This window comes from Amphiura filiformis, chromosome 10 (assembly GCF_039555335.1).
Source record: "Amphiura filiformis chromosome 10, Afil_fr2py, whole genome shotgun sequence".
NCBI classification, from domain to species: Eukaryota; Metazoa; Echinodermata; class Ophiuroidea; order Amphilepidida; family Amphiuridae; genus Amphiura; species Amphiura filiformis.
The window spans coordinates 53,212,310-53,236,327 of record NC_092637.1 but is presented as its reverse complement, the minus strand read 5'-3'; the positions used below and the strand labels follow the sequence as shown (position 1 = coordinate 53,236,327).

The following is a 24,018-nucleotide window of genomic DNA, read 5'->3' as shown; positions in this document are numbered from 1 at the left end:
TATCAGTGACTATACACTGTGCACACAAGCTATACACTAGTCTCTTTACACAGTCAGTTTCTGTTGCATGGTCGCGATACAGTAATGTGTAAATTTGGGCTGGAGACTAACAATCTATACCCAACACAATGAAGAACCAAGGTCACCCACCTTTGAATTATGGCCATAATGATATTATGGTTTGTTTACAAGATTAAGTCTAATCACTTAATGACTGTGATGCTACATGCATACACCATGTGGTGCACATATCTTGATTCATGCAATGGTAAAATCAATACTGTTTATCAGTGTTGACATATTATTGCTATAGATGCATGCCCACTGCCCATGATCATGATGATTACATGTAAACTTTGGACTTTGATATACACAAGAATTGCTGCTAATGCATAAGTTGATGGTTTGAGCAAAATACTATCTAGGGGTCAACACTATAACACAGGAAACTACTCAAGCTGTGGCAATGAATACATTTCAGCTGCGAATCACAGGCAAAATCACTAAAAATATTTTTATCTTAAATTTGATACGAACAGAAAACTACAGTACAGGAAATCCTGTCGCAATTTAGACTTAAAAAATCCTTTAAAAGGGAGAAGATCCCAACTGTTGAATATCATACTCTGTGCAAATTGCAGTCAACAGTCACAGGTATAAATTTCGTTTAAAGGCCGCCTAATTTTTATTATTTAGTTTAATACATTTGTTTGTACAGCTACAGGGTAGCCTCATCATCACTTAGTGCTGGCTGCTCTCCCTGAGGGCCCTGATCTAGTTACAAGGAGTATAATATTTAATAAAGCTAAATTCCTGGGGGCCAATTAGGCTATAAACACATCACAGTTTTAGTATAAATATGGTGTTTCCTGCACAGGCCTATACAATTAAGAACAAACATCCTCATTTCCTCTTAAGTTTTATTTTATAATAAAATGATGGGAATCAAAACCAAAACATGCAATAAATACGTCGTAATTGATAGGCTACAACCAATTTGATGACATTGTGATAATTGGGCTATTCCAGTTGAAATCCATACACCCCCTATGGAAGACTGGCCTGAATTTCCCCACAAGGAGTGTGAAAATGGAGTTACCTGAATGGGTGACTACATTTAAAATCTGCATTCCCCTCTGTGGTATGTGTTCCATGGCATAGGGGTATGGTATATATTGTATAGGGGTGTATGGGCTTCAACCAGAATAGCCTATACACACCTGTTCAGAAAGTGTCCTCTTCTTCAAATTTGATTGCATTTTAATATGATTCTATTTATCACACAATTATTGCAAGTGGTTTGATATGACCTTGGGTTAAATAGCTTGTGAGATCTAATCAATATTAAAGTGTGTGTTGTTTCTGGAATTGGATTATTATACGACCTTGACCTAAACTGTTCTGTTCATAGTAAAGTACTTTTTGAATTGGCTATATTAACACCTTGTTTTGTTAATAATCAATGTTGCCATACTGCCAATTTGTCAGAATATCCACTGCAATTGAGTGCCTTTTGGGCAACATATGGAGGTTGGGCAGGTAAAACAAACATGTTTAGGCGCTGCCCTTTTCAGAGAATTTTACTACAGCAGTTTATTGTTGCGCACGTCAGTAGGGCCTAAATCTAAACTTAGTGAGCAGGAATCGTGAAAACAAATTTTGCATCAGATTTTCATCATATTTTAGGCCAATTTGTCTTAAAATGCCCTCGAAAAATTTGATGCCATTTCTTTTACTCATGGCGCGTAAATGCTCCAACAGAAAAATCCTGCCTCGCTCTTACTCCCCGAGTATAAATGTGCCAATGGTATAATGAAGCAAAAGGCATCCATCTTGGAAGTTGGATGATTATTCCTTGTAAACAGTTATTTAATTCACCTTCCTTCATTGATGGCCGAGATCTAAGTTGGTCACTCATGCCATGGCGGCCATCTTGGGATGTGTAGGGAAGGAAATATTCCCATTTATGGTTGTGCACATGAATTTAATTCTTGGATCAACATCAGACCTTTGATGTTACTGAAGGTATGTCTCCCATGCGAAAAATATAAAACTTTTACAATTACTATAAAATTTTACAATTTGAACAACAACAAACAATTATTTTTGCAATTATTTCCTGACACATCATTGACAAGTCCAGTGGCCTCCATGTAACACTAAACAGGATGTGAGCATGATTAGACCGGACTGACCAGGCAAGATACACTTTCACTTGCTTTTATGGCCATTTTAATGGTAATCAATAAGCCAAACACTGGAAATATTAATCAATTAACCCCTCTTGCATTAGTCTCTGTCAAATACTACTAGTGCTTGAGGGGGGATAAGTGGCAAAGCAGCAATATCGAGTCGCGATTGAGGGAGGGGGATGAGCAGCTTAGACAAGGATTGAAGCGCTGAACCCGCAACATTGAGCTGCAAAGTGGCCACTATGGTTTCGGAGAGTGTGTGGTTTTACAGTCTGTAGCACCTGCTCTTGCACCAGTAGAAAGTTTTTGATTTCCACAAAGGATGGTTCTGCGATGGTAAAACACCAAATGTTGTCATCGTCACCATGATGGTTGTCAGACTCTTCGCGTGTTGTAGAATTTGGACGATGATGCATTAGGCTGCGTTCACATAGAAGTATACTATTCGGGTATACGGTGCACGTTTTACAGGTGCACGCGTATATAGTTCAATCGAGCAAGGCAATTTCATAGTACCGGGTCACATAAGGCTACGATCGCATAGAAGTATACTATTCGGTATCGATGCACGTTTTGCAGGTGCAGCGTATAGATTAAATCGAGCAAGGTAATTTCATAGTACCGGGTCACATAAGAGCTATTCGAAAAGGCCGTATACCTGCGTATAGTATAGTATAGTATAGTGGGAATCGGCGTGTTCAATTTTAGTGCAGCGTATACCGTCCAAATTTTAAAAACCTAAACCATATGTGGGCAAATTCATTTTTTTAATAGATGCACTATCTAATTCTGCACATTATGACACCTCGTTGAATGCAATGTGACCTCAAGAAGTAAAGTTACAAGCATTTGATAAGGCGAAGAAAATGGGTAAACTGACATACTAAGCTATTAAGCTATCTGAAATCGCTCATTCGATCAGGCTGAGTTCACACTCCTAGGTGAACTCAGCCTGAGCGGATGAGCGTATTTCGTATACCGTATACTTCTATGTGAGCGCAGCCTTACAGAGTTGATGATGACAACGTATGGTGTTTTACCGTCGCAAAACCGTCCGTCAATGGAAATGGAAAACTTCCTAATGTGTAGTGGAGCCATGACAGGCTGGTATTGTTTCATGGTTAGATATGCATGGACAGCCCTCCGATATCATTCTAAATTGTTTTGCTTATTGATTTCATAATGTAATTTTGTTTATTGATTTCCATAATGTGATTTAGAATGGTCATCTTTGCAATTGGCCAATAAGAGCTTGATCTCTCATGTCAGGTTGTGATATAATATGGGAAACAATTTCAAACTTAGTCCTCAAGTAAACACTTGATTTGCGCATAAAATAGTGTTATAATTGAAAATTGGCCCCGAAAACAAATATTAAATAGAGAAGAGGCTTAATTGAGGCTTGTGCAATTGTCTGGGTAAAACTGGGCCAAAATGATAGTGCTTTTATCTTTTCTCTCCTGACAGCGGACCCCTGCTACCCCACTGTTTTTACAACTGACCGGGCCTGGAAAAAAGGGGTATTCAGGAATCTCATTCTTGGGTAATTTGGCTATCTGGAGGAAAATAATGCTCTTTTTTTTTCTTTTCTTTTTTGATGGTGGGAAATCCTGATATGTTGGAGGGAAATTTGTCTACATTCCTGTGACATTTTTTCCAGGCCTGCAACTGGCGCAGTTCCATCTACTCGCAATGGCCAAATTGCGAGCCAACAGTGCGAGTATGAAGCATAAGCATTGAGCACGTATTAGCTACGTGCTGAAGAAGGCTGAAGAAAATGAAAATGCGTAAATTTGGACAACAAAACTGCCCAAATTCAGCCAAAAGCCTGAAAATTATCATGCCTGCAAACATTTAGCCTAGTAACCCTGGCACATTCGGACAACAGGTTACGACATGCTGAATTCACATAATACAGATATCAATTATTAGTTAACATCAAGGATACACCACAGCTTAAATCAATAACATTACAGTATAAAATTGATCTATTCAATAGCCTATTTGAACCAAAATCAATTGGAACCATGGATCATTTTGCCTACTTTGTTAAGGTGGTACTACACCCCTTGATAAATTTGTGACTATTTTTTCATTTTTCTCAAAAACTAATAACACACTGGTAACAAAAGTTATGTATATTATAGGGGCAAGGAATCCAGTTACTACCCCTACAGTGGAATTTCAGTGACTCAAGACAAGTAGTTATTGATTTATTGATCAAATATTGGTTTTCCCTCATTTTTGACTGTAACTCCACAACTGTTGTCTGTGCTGAAATAAAATTTCCAGTGCAGTAGTTGTAGTCCTTGCCCTATAATATACATATCTTACTTATCACCAATGCGCTATAATTTTTGAGAAAAATGCAAAAAATAGGCACAAAATTGGCCAGGGGTGTAGTACCCCCTTAACAGATAACAAAATTAAGCTGATAGGCTGATTAATTCAAGTATTATGTTATGAAAAAAGGTCTTATCATCATTGACTAACAGGTTTTCTAAGTAAACAATTCTAAATTTGAATAACTTTATTCTTTTCAATAAATTGCTACTTTTAATACTAACATTTATAGCTTCAGTTTCAGCCATGTTTATCAAGGAGAGTCAATGGTCTGGCAGACTGGCCAAGTGGTCAGGACATTTGCCTAGAGTTTTGAAGGTCACTCACAGGCTCCATTCATGTGTCCATTCATGTATCCATGCATTGTCCAATTTCTTATCTGGAGCTTGGAAAGACCGACAATTTTGTATGCGGATGTGCCACACAAACTTTATCGATATTTAGGCCTATACATTGGTATGCAGTGTTTTGAGATTTGACATGCACTTACTTTTTGTTGTGTTTGCAACCCATCAATAGGCCTATACCATTTTGTTACAAAAGCACCAAAAAGTACCCAAATAGTGTGTTTTTAACGGCACATTTGGTCCCTGCTCTGCTGACAACCCACCAATTGATATAGGCCTATCAAAATTGCTGAAAAAGATACTGTGGCACATCTCCATACACCTTCAACCATGGAGAACCCCCTCCAGAGGGGAGACACCTGTTAATTTTAATTCTCTCCTCATTTGGTATGTTAAACTGCCCTTTTCTCATGTCATATTTAAAACCAACCATAGTACTGACCTTTGTATGCTCTCACATAAAATGTTTCCACCAGTTCTTTTGTATTACCACCATTTTCTACATCCCGGTTCTACATGCACCAAATGGCACTTGTTATTTGGTAAGGAAGTGTTATTTTCACCTCATTTTCAAGAGGTTGTTATTTTTACCAAGAGATTATGACTCAGGTCAAGACCTATGAGGTCTATGATAATAATAGCTAGCTAGCCACACTGTTGCCTCCATTGTGATTTCGTAGCCCAATTATCGAACACATTTAGAAGATTTTCCAGGGTTATGTCCTTATCACATAGAACTTAACTAAACTGAACCAATGTGTAAGAGCAATAAGGAGGTTTCCCCCTCTTCCCCTGTGATTTCTGAGGTTTCAGGTCCCATTGTAAGTTGGTTAAAAGATAAGTTGGGCTACTTTTGGGTGCTTTATCTACCACTAGAGCTGCAAATAGTTGGCAACTGTTGCCAGCTAGCCCACTATTTGCAATGCATTAGGACAAATAGCCCAAGGTGTGATAGTGGCATGAGTGTGTTAGCCATGGTTAGCCAGGCCAATTAAGCATACGCCCAATGACCATGCTTGGATATCACACCAGCCTTCCTGCCAGGCAGACACAGTAGTCAAACTTATCATGCTCTTTATTTCTTAACCTAGGAATTTAGGATGAGAACATGCCTGACAAATTTATATATTAAATGCCGACTGCTCAACAACAAAAATTCCATCATTTTGATCTGCTTTAGCCCTTGAATACAAATTTCAGGGGGTCATCAGAGATGCCACTCAGTTTCACTCAAAAACCTGAAACTGGTGAGAAAAACCTGAAAAAGCATGTTAAGGCCCCTAACAGTCAATTTTGAGTTTCCCGTCACATAATTTCTGAAAACAAGTGAGGTAACTTTTTCATTATTCATTATTCATTATTTTTCTGCCTTTCATTATATGACCAACACTCATGTAAAATGTGTTGTTATTTGCCGCTCACTCACTTGAAGATGGATGTTTAGCCCAAATGAGATTCAAAAGTATATTAAAATGCATGTTTTGATTTTGATTTTTCCACAAAAAATAAAGTGATATTCATAATTTTTTTTGCAAATATACCCAGTTTTTATTGGTATTTTTTGGAAAATCACAATAATGAATTCAAGTGAGGGTCAGAAAATGAAGTGAGGGCGGGTGACGGGAAACTCAAAATCGACTTTCCTTGGCCTAATGCAGGTCAAAAAAAGCCCCCAAACGGGCTGAAAATAAATAAAACGCAGGAATTTGACTCGCACAAAACCTGAATTCAGGCTCAAACCTGAAAAGTGGTATCTCCGAGTCATGAACAAAATTAGCACTATTCTCTGGCACGATATGCTCTATAGTACCGATGTAGAAATTTCTGCTTCTTCAAGTTGTAGTGAAGGCTTCTTGAAAAGAAGATTACTCACTGCAGAGTGGTGGGTGCGCAGACATATGACACAGACAAGAGATCACAGGTGCAAAAATATGTACAGTGAAGTGCTGATTAAAAATTTGATGCTGTCTGCTGTCTAGATGGAGCTGTCCCTCAATGCCATCTTGAAGGCATCGAGTGTTGGGAAGGCTGTTGGATCCTTCTTTAAGGAATTCCAATCCCTACTTGTGAGTGGGAAGAAAGAAGAGAGGAACACTTGCGAGCTGCAATATGGAGTCCAGATACGGGAGTCATGACCTCTGGTATTAATAGATGTTGCTTCAGTGATGTAATCTTTCCAACTGATGTCAACCAGATCAGAGTGAATCCTGTAGAGCATGGTTAGCCGGCTTTGGCGAAGAAGAGAAGGAAGTTACAGAAGAGAAGGAATGAATATGGAGTCACTACTCTAATGAATTCATGAAAGCAGCAACCAGTCACCTGAAGCAACAGATACAGATGCATAGACGCTCTCTCACCAAGCCCATGATTTAGTGACATGCAGACTGCTGCTAGAAAAGGTCTGAAATTTTTCCCTGAACAACCTTTACAATACTGGGGAAACAATGTGGGCAATCTATTTGCCCCACAAAAATCAACACTCTGGGTTCTGGTCATAAATTACAGAAATTAAAACATTATTCCCACAATGATAGAAACATTCACAAAACAAAAGTTTGAAAATAGTGTCCATTTAGTAGGACTAACGCAGTAAATATCTTGTTCCATAAACCACTAAGGGATCTACTTATAAATTAAGTCAATTATATTGGCTATGTTTAATTAGTGATTGAGCGCAGGGAAATGACAGATTGTTGGAATGGTTGGCTGGGTCAAACTCACTGCCAGTAATTATTGTACTTGCCAAATATTCACACAATATTAATTCACATTTTTCACACCCAAACTTGTGAGAAAATTGAATGAGAAATTTGAAACAAATGATGTGTCTGTGTAAGTCTATACAAATACAACAAATGACACTAATGAAATGAAATATAAGTGGAAATGTTTGAAACTGTTACAGCAATATGAAAAGTAATAGCGCCATAATTTGCAGTGACATTTCTATTCCATGATATCTGTGTTGACAGTGGTCTGTATCTTAATGAGGAGATGCTGTAATATGTGGGTGGGAAGGCTGAATGCTTAATGACTTGTTGTAATAATATTATCATAATGATAGAGAAGCCATGCAATTTCTATTACAGTATTTATAGTCCTTGTAGTCTTTGTCAAAGACTACACATGATGGAGGGGGGGGTGACTGAGTTGCAACTGAGGGGGAGATGCGGTAGAGGGGGAACGAGTGACGAGTGGGAAAGCCGTGAGTGGACTGCTAAAGGCGGGACAAAGCAGCAAAGCCACAACATCAAGTTACCATTTAAGTTTCTGTTAGTGTGTGCTGGTGTACCCAGCAGTTTTTCTCCCTATAGATAATATATGGTCTATAGCAGTTGGTTTGGGACATAATGATAATAATGATTTAAATTATATCAATAATAATTATTTATGAATTGAAAATGTGTGCATGTATGGCTGCAAAGAGTTTATAACATAACTAGCTAACTTATTAATAATTCATGGAATAGACCAATTATTAGTACCAACAGCTGCTGTAGGTCATGCAATGTTCTTTAGTCGAGTTATATAAATATGGGATACAAAAATACTATTTGGCAAAAAAACTGTTTTTAGGAATTGTTGTGTTGCCCCGTCATTTTTTGTTGTTGTTTTGTTTGATTGTTGTTGGGTTTTTTGCAATTAATAATGAGAGGTCAATGTTTTTTACATTCAGTAAAAAAGAAAATATTGCATTGTTGGCTGTATTTTTCTTTTTTTTCACAACAAATATTTGGTCAGATGTTGACATTTTACTTTAAAAAATTGAACAAAAAATACAGACACCCGAATTTGCACAAATCGGATTGTTAAACGTTTTTATGCCTTACATAGCAGGGCATAGGAGGATTAAAGATCAATAATTCCTGAATTAGGGAAATGGTGTGTGCATCTCTTGCTAACTAGCCTTGAGGTCACATGTCCTTTTCCTTGCTATCATAAACCAGCAATTTATGGTAGCAACATGAATAGAGGCTTTCACAATGGGAATCCATATAAAAACCTCCTTGCTTGTTCATGGGACAGGCGATTTGCACGGAAAAAAATAGCAAATTGCACGGAGATTGCGCGGAACTTATTTTCAGTGCAAATCATGCATCCCTGCCCATAGGAAAAAAAAAAAAGCCAATTGCGCGGGATTGCGCGGAAAAAAGTTCCGCACAAATCGCCTGTCTCTGCTCATGTCATATTCAACAACACTGGGCCTTGCCAGCGAAGTTACATAATGTTACTATGTCAATGGGATCACATGCTTGAGTAATGAACCACAATCAGAGACTACCACACAAAGTAGGCCTATATGGCGCTGAAAGGCATACCAAAATAGCGTGATCTGGTAACTAAGAGAATTACATACCCACTTTAAATGCTGAATTCTAGGGGGGGGTCGCTTATTCACAATGCATGCACTTAAAGAACTGCATGTGTGCAATAATCACATGCACTACTGTAGCTATTGCAGATAAGCCATCAATCTATTTATTGTTGAAAATGTTTGTGATCCTTCCAAAATTAGACTCCCATTAATAAAATGTGCATTGTTATTTGAGTTGGTTTATACCAATAATTCTTTTATTACAGTGCAACAAATTGTATCCAACCTATTGTGATCAGATCTAATCTTTCTCAAGGACAGACTGTTATTGTGTTATCAAGAAAGCATGCCATGCAAAACCTGTAGACATTTCCATATTGAATGCATCTAGAATATGACAACTGGCAGCTATTGTACAATTGATATATTCATGACCTGCTGGCTGACTGTGCCATGCAAAACCTGCCCTATAGACATGTCCATATTGAATACATCTAAAATATGGCACCTGGCAGCTATTGATTTACTCCTACAGGAAACAAAGGTGAAGTTTTAGCATATTTTTGTGATATTAGCCTTGAAATACTGAACAAATATTTCATTGTATGCCATGTATTATACCCCATGTTGGCCAATATTGCACCTAGACAGGGCCCTTGCTTGGTGAAGTGACCAGCACTTGTGTACAGCATTGTGGTGCAGAGGGGGTTCCTCCATGAAATAGGCTAGGGCAGAGGCATGCCTTTCTTAGGTGCGCACCATTCGATTTTCAGAGGTTGGGATATTATTTTTGAAAAAAAAACTTTGTGCACTAGTGAGACAAAACTATTTTCTTTTGGAAAACAAATCAAGTGGCATAAACAATTGTTGTGATAAGCCTGTATTAATCACATCTATAGAGAGAGAGTGTGATTTCTCTTTATTACCACAAACATTTTGTCATGTTGTAATCAGAATTTCGAATTGGATCCCTTGTCTGCTTCCCTTGTGCTATTCCGATTGATATCCATACACCCCTATAAAAGACACGACCTTAATTTTTCACACAGGGAGTGTGAATTTCAAATGGTGTTACATGAATGGGCGACTCCATTTGAAATCTACACACTCTGTATGGAAGATTAAGGTAATGTCTTCCATAGGGGGTGAATGGATGGATTGACTAGCCCAATGTGTGGTTATTAACAATGAATGAGGCCAACCAATTACCATGCCATAACACCTGCTACTTCTAAGCACTGCAATCAATCTATATCATGGTTAATAATAGACTAGTACTAATATAAAATGTACATTTTATCCACAGAATCAGGAGTAGAAAACAGAAGTAGAATCGAATCATGAAATCTTGTACAAAATAAATCTAGAAAAACCAAAATTTGAAGCAATTTGCAAAGTCAAGCTAATAGTGGGGCACTGCCGTAGCGGGCGCCCCCCAAAACGACCTAAATTTAACAAATGACATTCGATGACACAGGATCGCGATCACATGTGACCTGGTTCCCAGGACTTTATATGTGCCTGTTCAATGTGTATGATACGATAAGTGCTTTCTAGAGTCGGCAACACCTGCGATCAAAATGAAATGAGTCGGTGTTGTTGGCGGAAAATTTCATCGCACTTGAGACGCAAGACGTAAATATTCCCGCATTTTTTTCTGATTTTGCTCAAGTGCTCAATTTCTGTTGTTACATGATGATATTAAGAGTGCATTGTAGTTAGAGACAATACAAGCAACAGATCCACAAACAAAATCACACACCTCTACATGTAAGCACCGCTAACAAGGATGTAAGAACATGTTTACGAACATGATGGACATCCACTATTGCTGGGTCTGCCCAGGATGTCTGTTGTTACACCGAGATTATACATGTATGTGTCCTCATATGCTGGTGCTTACAAAGAATCCCCCATAGTGGCAAGATTACAAACAACATGATTTACAAACAAACAAACAAACAAACAAACAAACAAACATAAATCTTCAGGACAGCTAGAACACCAGACTCATCTGAAGGTTCTGGGTTACAGTCCTAGCTCAGGTGTTGACCTTTGACCTACCTTTGGTCTCTTTCTCAGGTTTTTCCTTCTTCTCTTTCTCCTCTTGTTCCGGTACGTCACTTAATTTGGAACGCTTGGATTTCTTGCTACCTCCGCTACTGGTAGTCTGCTCACTTTTTGTTTTGCTGGTTCCCTGATTTTGCTGTGTTGAGGCATGACTGGGACTGTGGCTTCTTGGAACAGGTCTTGAAAAGGAGGTCTGTGGAATGAATAGAACCAGAAGAAAAATGTTAATTCAGTAATCATAAGAAACATGTTAATTTAGTAATCAGAAGAAACATGCTAATTCAGTAATCAAAAGAAGCATGATAATTCAATTATCAGAAGAAACATGTTAATTCAGTAATCAGTAGAAACATTTTAATTCAGTAATCAGAAGAAACATGTTAATTTACTAATCAGAAGAAACATGTTAAGTCAGTAATTAGAAGAAACATGTTTATTCAGAATCGGAAGAAGCATGATAATTCAGTAATCAGAAGAAACATGTTAAATCAGTCATTGGAAGAAACATGTTAATTCAGTTATCAGAAGAAACATGTAATTCAGTAACCAGAAGAAACATGTTACTTCAGAAATCAGAAGAAACATATTAATTCAGTAACCAGAAGAAACATGTTAATTCAGTAGTCTGACTGCCATATACATGTACTAGACTCCTCACACCCTCATTTGGACATCATTCAGGTTGATAACTGACATCCCTACGGGCATGTGAAAACTACTTCTGAATCCTTGAGACAAGAAGAATACTTTGGTATGGTTTATAAATTTGAGTAAGTTAAACATTTTGTGTGTTCCTTATGCAGTACCCTTGTCTCTCCTTCATTTGATAAAGCAATTCTATACTAATATTCCCAATGGCAAAGAGAAGAAAAAAAAAAATATATATCCTACTCAGCAGTTGGCTTCCAATCTCTCTCTTAAAGTGCAAAGGTTGCCAGGCATCACCATAGGTGTGCACAAAGGTTGCCGGGCGTCGTCATAGGTGTGCTCAACATGTTATCTCAAGATGTCACAGGATTTGAATGAAAACACTTGTTTTAAGTAACAATACTCTAGGAGGACATTTTTGTGTGACTTTTACTTTTGCGATTTTAACATCAAATTTCAAAAGTTCTGCAAATTTTAAAATACCTGGAGAATATTTTCTCCATCTGCTTCATGTAATGTAAAGCAGTTTTGAAACTGAGGAATTATAAAGCCCCTATACTGTAAACTGTTCAACACGGATTATACAGCGTGTTTATACTGAGCGTACGGCTTTTTGACCCGCTATTTTCTGGGCACAAAATACCGATCATAATCCGGCCACCGTTACCCAGCTTGTTTCTACTGAGACCAGAAAGCTGTGTCTTGCACGATGCACGGCATTTTTTTCCTGTAAACCGGAAGTACGGAAAATAGATTTCAGCGAGCGCATGACGGTTGTATCCTTAATTTAAATGTCTACGCATGGCAGCTCATGGTATAGGACCTACAATCACAATTGAGTGTTTTTGTTAATTCACATTGCATTAATTTACCAGTGGATCTAGTAATTGGCTATTATGATAATTAATTTACAGCAAAAATATAACCAACTCATTAATAACTATATAGCCTACAAAAGTAAAGTCATATCCATTTTAATTCATACGAGTCACACATGTGGCCAGTGTATATAGGCCTAATATCAGAGAGAAGGAACTACTACATTATAGGCCTATACTGTACAAGTAGAATATAAATCACGTTATTTTTGCATCACGCATGACCTCGACCCGGCAACTGATCACACGGCTTGTTTCTACTGCTCGGATTACACGCTTTGACCCGGCATGATCCACCTCAAGAGGTGGATCACGAAAGGCGAGCACATGACCCGGCATGACACGGCAACCGATTACCCAGATCGTTTCTACTGGGCTTGTTACCCGCCATGACCCGGCACGGCACGGCATGGCCCGGAATTTGGCCCTCAGTAGAAACACGCAGACAGAAAGAACTTAATACTGCTATGATATCCAGCTATTTATGGGCATATCTCCACATTACAACCTAATGCTAAAATAATAACATGCTGTGTTGCTTGTGGCTTGGACAGGTCTTGAAACAGTGTTATCCACAAAAAAAGATAGTCACCAAGCTCTTTGACCAAAAAAGATACGGAATGCAAGAAATGGGTCACTTTCCAAACTCAGCAACTGCAATGATTTTTAACTTCCAATACATGTCCCTGCCTTGGAAATGAATAGATAACTACCATGAGTCTTGTTCAAACTGATTTCAAGAGAACCCCACTCTGATTGATTTCTCACTGATATTGCTGTATCTTCTTCTATACATAGCACAGCATATCCACACTTACATCTATAAATCAGATAATATAAATTGCATACATGCCTGTGATCAACAAGAATATATGTATAAATAACTACCACTTAGATTAGCAGGAAAATACATCCATCAAAAGAAGTAAAAATAACCTCTCTCTCTCTCATTACCATATTCACTATCCTTGAAATGTCAAGCAACAAAACACTTTCATTAAATGCCAGATATCTTGATTCAGTCATGATCAAGAAGCAATTTTCAATTGATTGGCAATATAAATAGCTTGCCACGTAGTGTGGGTATTAATAGGCTTCAACTCAAATATATTTTAAATTATGCAATTTACACTACATGTAGTTCATGTAGACACATGCCTGTATCATAGAGCCTGTATCAAGTATTTTTGGGTGTGGAGTTTCCAAAATGTGGACCTTTTCCCCCAAATAAATCCCTTGCATGTAAAAAGTGGACTTTTACTCCCCCCCCTTATTTATTTTACCCTATTGTTACCTAAAAAGTGGACTAGAATATAATTATTCTCAAATTAAAACATCATCTTAGTGGTTTTGAATCATGTACAATTCACTGAAAAATGAGACTGTGTCTGTCCACATCCTAGCAGATCTAAAATATGCTATCTTCAGTAGATAGTAGATCTCAAAGATGTTATCTTCAGGGCGAGTTAGCGCAGCGGTAATTCCCTCGCTTTGCACCACTGAGATCCCGGGTTCAAGCCCGGCGCCCAAGGACTCATGTGCACTTGGTTTATCCCGATTCCATGCTCGCTCTCGCAGTTTTTCTCTGGGATCTCCGGTTTCCTCCTGTATCATAAAAAATCGGTGATTAGTTGTTTGGTTATCAAAGACTTCCTTCACCCAATGGAATTTGGGGAGCTGCACAGATAATTGGTGGATGTTACAATCTAAATGCGGATAGGTGTGCGCCGTTCGGCAGCAACCTAGTTGATGCGATCTGATTGTGATGATTCACTGCAGCGAAATTACAGCGCTTTGAGTCCTCTAAGATCTGGAGAAAGGCGCTTTATAAATCCAAAATTTATTTATATTATTATTTATTCAGTAGATAGCAGATCTCAAAGATGTTATCTTCAGTAGATAGCATATCTCAAAGATGTTATCTTCAGTAGATAGCAGATCTCAAAGATGTTATCTTCAGTATATAGCAGATCTAAAATGTGCTATCTTCAGTAGATAGCAGATCTCGAAGATGTTATCTTCAATAGATATCAGATCTAAAATATGCTATCTTCAGTAGATAGCAGATTTCAAAGATGTTATCTTCAGTAGATAGCAGCTCTCAATGTTATCTTCAGTAGATAGCAGCTCTCAATGTTATCTTCAGTAGATAGCAGCTCTCAAAGATGTTATCTTCAGTAGATAGCATATCTCAAAGATGTTATCTTCAGTAGATAGCAGCTCTCAAAGATGTTATCCTCAAAGATGTTATCTTCAGTAGATAGATCTCAAAGATGTTATCTTCAGGAGATAGTAGATCTCAAAGATGTTATCTTCAGTAGATAGCAGATCTCAAAGATGTTTTCTTCAGCAGATAGCAGATCTCAAAGGTGTTATCTTCAGTAGATAGCAGATTTCAAAGATGCTATCTTCAGTATATAGCAGATTTCAAAGATGTTATCTTAAGTAGATGGCAGATCTCAATGATGTTATCTTCAGTAGATAACAGATCTCAAAGATGTTATCTTCAGTAGATAGCAGATTTCAAATCAAATCTGCTATCTACTTAAGATAACATCTTTGAAAGATGTTATCTTCAGTAGATAGCAGATCTCAAAGATGTTATCTTCAGTAGATAGCAGATTTCAAAGATGTTATCTTCAGTAGATAACAGATTTCAAAGATGTTATCTTCAGTAGATAGCAGATCTCAAAGATGTTTGAATATATTCAGTAGATAGCAGATCTCAACAGTAATACTGGTAGAGACAAACGTTGTGTTGACCTCAATCATCCGACTGTGCAGTACAAGACAAGGTATAATAACTTAGTGTCTATCCACATCCAATTCTACACCAGGACACATCTCTGATAGTACTGACCTCAAATCATCAGGCTATCAATCTCACCACTTTCCATCTCAACAATTATCATTATGAAGCAGTTGCTATTGGCAACCATCCATAAAATATTATGAAATATGTTGAAGCCGTAGACTTCACTACAAACACTACGATTGCTCCAGATAATTAATATCATCTTGGTCTAACCCAGAAAACATCAATACATTCATCATAATATGCACGTATGCTTCCGTTGCTCAGTGGAGATGACCTAAATAGAATTTGGTCAACACTCAGACTGCTCTGTTAACATACTATATTACTTTGATATTTTAGATATATCTGTGCCGGCGGACCGGCTGGCTGGCTGGTGTATTCAGCTACTAGAAGACATTGCCCTAATTGAAGGCATCAACATTACAATGTCCCAAAACACAGTTTTCTTCCCACCATACTGTGTACTCTCACTAAGCTGATCTTTAAAGCTATCTGCAATTCACCTTTTCGGTAAATCCCATAAGCCTTTGCGAGTACACCTGAGAATTTGTCATTTGACGTCACGCCGACTTGCAATGCGCAGTAACGATGTTCGATTAACGATGTGCGCATCGGCGCAGATCGGCGTGACGTCAAATGACGAGGTCTCAGGTGTACTCGCAAAGGGTTATGGGATTTACAGAAAAGGTGAATAGCTGCCAGGTGTCATGTGTACAATGGAGAATGCAGATATTGACAAATTGTCTATAGGGCAGCTATTGCAGATAGGCCTTTCTTGCACCAAACCTTGGACATATATCTTTCTCGCTTTGTGTCCCACACATAGATGACAGGAAAACCTAGCATGTATAAAACCCTCATCCTGCTGTAGTCATTTAAATTTAGTACAGCTTGTTCTCGTCATCAACGACTTGTGTATCATCATTGTCATCATTATCATCATCACCATCATTTTCATCATTATCTTCAACAACACCATCATTATCATCATCACCAACATCATTATCACCATCATTTTTTTCATCATTATCATCACCAACACCATCATCAGCAATACCATCAATCCATCATCATTATCATCATCACCAACACCATCATTACCAACACCATTCTCATTATCACCATCATCATTACCAATTACATAAGTTATTGCATCATCATCCTTGTTGTTATCATCTGCCATCATCATGATCCATCTTTATCATCATCAACATCATTTACTTATTTATTTATTTATTTATTTATTATTATATCTGGGATGACCAATCAATGCCCCAGTACTGTTCTACTGTTCTCCCTTGGTTCCCATCACCAACATTGCCATCATTACCAATAACATTGTCATCGCATCATCACATCATCATCAACATTGTCATCCATCATGATCGTGATCGATTTGTCATTGTCATCATCAGCATCCACTAGCTACCGCTAACCTATATTATCATCATTGTCATCATCATCATACATGTACCATTTCATATCATTGTAACCAGACAGGTTCTCTGCCTTGACAAGATATGGAGTTCATTGATACTGCGTGGGCTGAAAAACAAACCAGCCTTAGTGCTTCTCTTTCTCCTTCATCCTACGGTATAATACAGACTTGTAAATATAATATTTTTGAACAAACAGTGTTTTCTCTCACATATATTGGCTCACTATGATCTCAACATGCACAACTGTCAATTTTTAAACTGCAATACACTTCTATATGAAAAGAATGACTTTTGAGTGTGTTGGGTACAAAAATTAATACTCCTCAAATGCCCGCATTTCATCAACAAATTTCCCAACATTCTATTTAGTGAAGGTAAGACGAAATTCGATCCAAAAATATGAGAAAATAAGGACTAAGTTTTTTACAATGCAAAGTGAGGCTACTTTTTAAAGCTTTTGATGCCAAATTAATAGACTTTGACATATATTTTCTGTTATGAAACATGCACATTGCACCTTGTGAACAAGCAACTTCCCACCCCTAATTCACACTTTTTTTCACCTTCCAAGCCAGTGGGACTATACTCGCGTCAGAACGGTACTATTCTTAGTTTTTGTGAGGGAGAGTGCTGATTGACTCATCACTCATGGTTTCTTCTCATTTGATTAATATCATCAATGGCCATGAAGCACTGCTATATTACTAGACAAGGTCCAGTCTCCAGCCAATATAACTATGAACCACAATGGCCTCATCCCAATGGCATAGTTAAATAACCTCAATTAAACAATCATAGTACAAAATTTGACCTCAAGTTGCAGAGTATGAGTTTTTGTACCCAAATTTTCAAAGGTCATTCAATGAATGTACAAATGTATTGGGGTTAAAGAACTGTGTCCTGATAGATGAGCGTGAGATAGATGATCCTAGTGTATTGATTGAATTCATAGCTCAATCTGTTACATCTCTTCAAAACTAAATTAAATTTCTTAGAAAAACAAGTCACATATTGTTCAACATATTTTGCTGTCTATTAGGTATTATTTGTTTAGAATGGGAGGGATATAGGCGAGGGCCATGTCATCTCAAATTTTAGCCAAGATGAGATTTTGATAGTCCCAAAATGTTCAGAAAATAATGGGATTTCTAGTGTAAACAAAGACACATTTTTATGTCCATTAGTATATTATACCAATTTTTCACAATAAGCAAGCAAATTTGGGTGCTTTTTGTGAAAAATTTGGAACTGATGGGTTACAAAAAGAGCCAAAAGTATGTAGGACCTTATAGAGAAAGTCAGCATCCAAAAGTCTGTATGGCACATCCGTATATACCAAAATATTTGAAGACTCCCCTGGAGTTGTTACGTCCATTCCAACCTCAGAGCATTAACAGACCAGTGAAACACAGCAAAAAATAAATGTGCGGCAAAAATGAGCACATTTCAGTATTATTTTTCCTCCTGGTTTGTACTCAACAAATGACCTTACTCCTATCATACACTAAGGCCCTTCACATTAAATTCTTAGTTTACTGTTAACCGCCCACGTCCAAAATTGAAAATTGCAAAATATTTGATTATTTTATTTTTATTTTGGATTTTCTCCTTTAAAATAACTTTTAATGACTTTTACTTGCTACTTTCTAACATGAATCATATCAACAATAATGATGAATAAACAAACAGCATAACTGCACCTGATACTATGTGTAAAAGTAAGCATATAATAAAATAATTAAATGCCGACTCCCGTCAAAACGGTTTGATAATCGGTTGTGATAACTAATACTAAATAAAGAAAATAATAGATAATTAATAATTAGTAATTAAAAGTCACCTCGTCCTATTTTTAAAATCTTGAACAGTAAACTCGGAATCAATTGTGAAGGGCCTAATCTTCCCAATTTGTTATTTCCATCAGTTTTCTGCTTCATTTCACTTCCAATTCCAATCATTTGCATCTCATGTTACCATGGCAACCACTGAAGGGTCAAAACAGACATCAAGTGATGAGAGCACCGGAGTGAGGAGCAAATTACTGCAAATTACACTTGACATCTTATCTCCAAACTGGCATTTCTATTCATGCAAGATGTAAAAAGCGCCATGATTTATAGCGCAATATGCACAGACATAAAAAGCCTCAGCACACTTTACAGGAATTTGGTGATCCAAGACCACTGATGCACCAGAGTTTAAAATGCCTTACTTCACTGTGGTAGCTGGGTGTCACAAGTTCATTTCCCCCCATAGGACTGTAACAATTAAATCAGATGCTCTCCAATGATAACAGAATTGATATTACACTCCCATCCCTAGTGGCAGAGTGGCCTGAGCCCAGATTTGGCAAGGACCCATGTTTTATTTTTAACTTACCAAATAAAGGCATACTTATACCAAAGATAGACATACTTATACCAACTAATTATAAGCATACTTACAGCATTGTTTGCCTGTGATGTGGGATTGTTGTTGACTGCTCTTCTCCTGGGTGTTATTCCAACATTTTCACCCTTCAGCAGAGAATTCACAACTGAAAATAGACAAGAGAAAAAAAACATACAAATAAGTCAATCAGAATGAATGGAGAAGAGGGGGGATACAAAGTAAGGAGGTATTGTTTGTCTGATGCAGTGTTGTCTCTTGTAATGTATGGCTATTGTTAACTCAATCTAACATAATATTGCACAACTATTAGTAGTCATTGTAGTTCTGATGTACAGCGTTAGTCATGAATGATATCCCAGTTCTCTAATACCTCCCTTCATCACCACCACCTCCCCCACACCATACACACACATCCCATCCAGCATGTCTACTCTTGATGATGTGAAAGCAGGTTGGTACCTTCCATTAGACAAGATTGACACAGACAGTACTCTAATACCTCCCTTCATCACCCGCCACCACCGCTCCCCCTCATCCCACCCCATACACACACAATCAGTCCAGTATGTCTACTCTTGATGATATGAAAGCAGGTTGGTACCTTCCATAAGTCAGGATTGACACAGACAGTACTCTAGTACCTCCCTTCATCACCAACCACCACCCCCCTCCCCCACACCCCACCCCATACACACACACATCCCATCCAGTATGTCTACTCGTGATGATATGAAAGCAGGTTGGTACCTTCCATTAGTCAGGATTGACACAGACAGTACTCTAATACCTCCCTTCATCACCCACCACCACCCCCCCTCCCCATACACACACATCCCATCCAGTATGTCTACTCTTGATGATATGAAAGCAGGTTGGTACCTTCCATTAGACAAGATTGACACAGACAGTACTCTAATACCTCCCTTCATCACCCACCACCACCCCCTCCCCCACCCCATACACACACATCCCATCCAGTATGTCTACTCGTGATGATATGAAAGCAGGTTGGTACCTTCCATTAGACAAGATTGACACACACAGTTCTCTAATACCTCCCTTCATCACCCACCACCCCCTCCCCCACACCCCACCCCATACACACACATCCCGTCCAGTATGTCTACTCGTGATGATATGAAAGCAGGTTGGTACCTTCCATAAGACAAGATTGACACATACAGTACTCTAATACCTCCCTTCATCACCCACCACCACCCCCTCCCCCACACCCCACCCCATACACACACATCCCGTCCAGTATGTCTACTCTTGATGATATGAAAGCATGTTGGTACCTTCCATAAGACAAGATTGACACATACAGTACTCTAATACCTCCCTTCATCACCCACCACCACCCCCTCCCCACACCCCACCCCATACACACACATCCAGTCCAGTATGTCTACTCTTGATGATATGAAAGCAGGTTGGTACCTTCCATAAGACAAGATTGACACAGACAGTACTCTAATACCTCCCTTCGGCCCCTGCATTATCACCGGCCTATTTTGTGATAGATAAAGATGAGTTTCTTGAACCTCATAAACCCTTTGTGTGTGTGTGCCTGCTACTCATCTGTAGTCTCACAATTCTTTATTTCTTTACATTCATTGAATGACATTGGGGATTTTCAGGGGTCTCTGCAGACCCCCAGCTTTTCAATCTAGTGTTACCGCAGACATACTATTTATGCTGCATTTGTGCAACTCGGACTCACCAAACTCTCTTACGGACCCCCTACTTTCAGATTTTCTGCAAGTTTGGGGGTCCCTGCGGACTCTGGAGTGCTTTGTTCTAGCGCTACCCCTGATAGACTTACATATAAAATTGGAAGCAAAATTTATTCTTTTGATAGGATAACAGCCACGCAAATACATTAAATCACAATTAATAAAGCGGCAAAGATGTGTGGGTTTTCCTTCATTTTACCTCATGACTTTGGCTTAAAACGACCAGAAAACCTTGACAATTGTAAAATAATATTATTTCATAACTTGTGGCGTAGAATCAGGTGAAATTAAAATTTGACTGTTATTGTATAATTTGTTTACTTTGCTACAGAAACTCTACAATCTGATTTCAAAATATTTTGAGCTACATTGGCTAAATGGAGGTCACTGAACTTTGCCACAAGGAAATAAGGCCATTTTGGGTACAAAAACTCATATTCTGCAACTTGAGGTCAAATGTTGCACTCTGGTTGTTTAATTGAGGTTATTGAAATATGCAATTGGGATAAGGCCATTGTGATGTAACATTTCAACTCATATCAAATACAATTGCTGAGATTTGTCACATATGTTGTGAAAATATTGACATTCTGTTCATTTATAGCTCAAAACATTTTCAGAAAGCCACATTTTCATATTTAAGAACTATGAGTAAAACATTACTTTTAATACAGGTCATGCAGTTACCATGGTAACCTCAGCAGACAATATTTATGCAACTCCCACCCTCCATCAAAAATCAGGTAAAAATACCTTTAATACACCGTGTGAGCTACATAAGAGCTATTATCAGTTGCATCATATAAAAGGCTAACTCCTCATTTGTACTTTGAGTGTCAAAACATGTACAGACTTGTACACAATTCAACGGTTAGCAGACGGGAGCCTCGCAGGGGAAAAATCCCGTCAACGCCAGAGAACAAAATCGTTTTGGTCAATGTTTTGAGTACACCATCTTGTTTTAAGCCTTTAGCCATCTCAACTGAGCGTCTTCCTGTTTTTGTGCCGTGTTACAATTGCAAAGACGGCCATTTATTACTTGTGTGATAATTGCGTTAGTGCTCTCAGGATGGCTGGAGTTGTCTAGTGTACGTAGAGAGAGAATGACGAATGAATCGGGGCGTTTTCTATAAATCTATATCTAGGTTAAGCGGGTTGAGTGTATCTGTGTGAGAGTGATTGAGTGGGTGAGATCAACACACTGTTCTTGTGCAATCATTGAATATATTACCTTAATGCTCTGCATGCGAGATTCAAGTTTGGAGATATTTTCTCAAAATATTAAGAGCTACCTTAAGAACCACTGAACCAATACTAGGCTTGTTTATACTCATTCTAATGCATTTTTCATGTTGATTCCAAATATGGTTGGGAAATATAAAATTCTGAAATTTTTGAATTAAAAAAAATTTGAAACTTGTCATCTGCAGTCGAGAGAGTTTATCATGCCAATATGCTTATAAATGCAATCACTGAATATAATACCTTAGAATGTATTTGGTACAATACCTCTACTCATCTTCACAATAAAGAGTCCATGTTTGAGTTGTTGTTAAATGTAGGTCAATGAACTATGCCATTGGGGTTGAAACTATTGGGTTATTCCAGTTGAAATCCATACACCCTCTACAGCAGTTATGACTTTAATCTCTCACACAGAGGGTGTATATTTCAAATGGAGTCACCCATTCTGGTAACCCCATTTCAAATTCACACTCCTTGTGTGCAAGATTAAGGTCCTAGGGACATGGACTTCAACAGGAATAGCCAATTATGGCTCTTGATTTTATAGGGATGAAATTGGGACACCCCATATGAGGCATGAGAATGCATTTCAATTATACATTTGAAATCATTTGTGACTCCTCGCCACAACTGAGCCCAGATGTCGCCAGTGCCACTATTGAGATATGCTCCATCGAACTTAACAATAAACAATAGGAAAGAAAGGATTTATTGACTGTTTTATTGATTTTTCACTACTTAAATGTCAAGTACTATAGACATGATATACATCATTTTAAAGCTAATTTCAAGCAGAATATTTTGGTTGAATATCTCAAAAATGATGATTGGCGACATCCGGGCTCAGTTGTGGCGAGGAGTCACATTTGCACATTATGCCTAGAAATTAAAAACAAATCATCATAAAAAAATCATCAAATTTGGAAACAAAATCAACATTTTATTGTGTCTGTCGGTATAGGGCAGGACCAGGCGAAAATAACACTCCCCAAAATAACTCTCTCATACCAAATAGCGATAACTGTACTAGGGAAAATTACCACTATGTGTATGTTTGTTTTTCCTATTGAATGGGATAGGCCTAAATATGTCAATTGATCACATCTAAACAGGCCATCATCCATCACCCCGATAATCAAATGGGAGGAACAAGTGTGGTACAAAGCTTGCTTCATCCCTGCCTACTCACATGTTTTACAGTTTCTCTTTCTTTCTTTTCACTGTTTTCTCATATCAAACTCTCATCTCCCACTCATTCATTGTATTTAGAACCTTTTTTCCCCTTTCTTTCCTCCATATCATCCACTCTTTTATCCTCTCTCCCTCCCTTCCTCCTTTTCCCCCTTCTATTCACTTTTTCACACTCCTGTCTCACTGCCATTCACTCTTTGTCCCCCCTCTCTCACATCCTTTTATCTATGGGTGGAACAAGTGTCATACAAAGCTACACAAAATGGCCCTTTAATATCACTCGAAGCTTAACCCTAATACTGCCAAATCTTGACAAAATCTAACATGGAAAACCAGTGCGCAAGCAAACTTGCATTCCACATGATCCCATGATGCAATCACCTTCAGTCATATACACACAGAATC

The 24,018-nt window shown here is 38.1% G+C and overlaps 1 protein-coding gene across 1 annotated transcript in view; it reads right to left on the bottom strand.

Moving 5' to 3' along the window:
* The window catches only part of LOC140163021 (probable JmjC domain-containing histone demethylation protein 2C), a 285,573-nt gene that overhangs the window by 62,405 nt on the left and 199,150 nt on the right, over window positions 1-24,018 (bottom strand). The window contains 2 exon segments of the mRNA XM_072186361.1: window positions 11,262-11,460; window positions 19,495-19,586. Coding sequence (XP_072042462.1) covers window positions 11,262-11,460; window positions 19,495-19,586 — 291 coding nt within the window.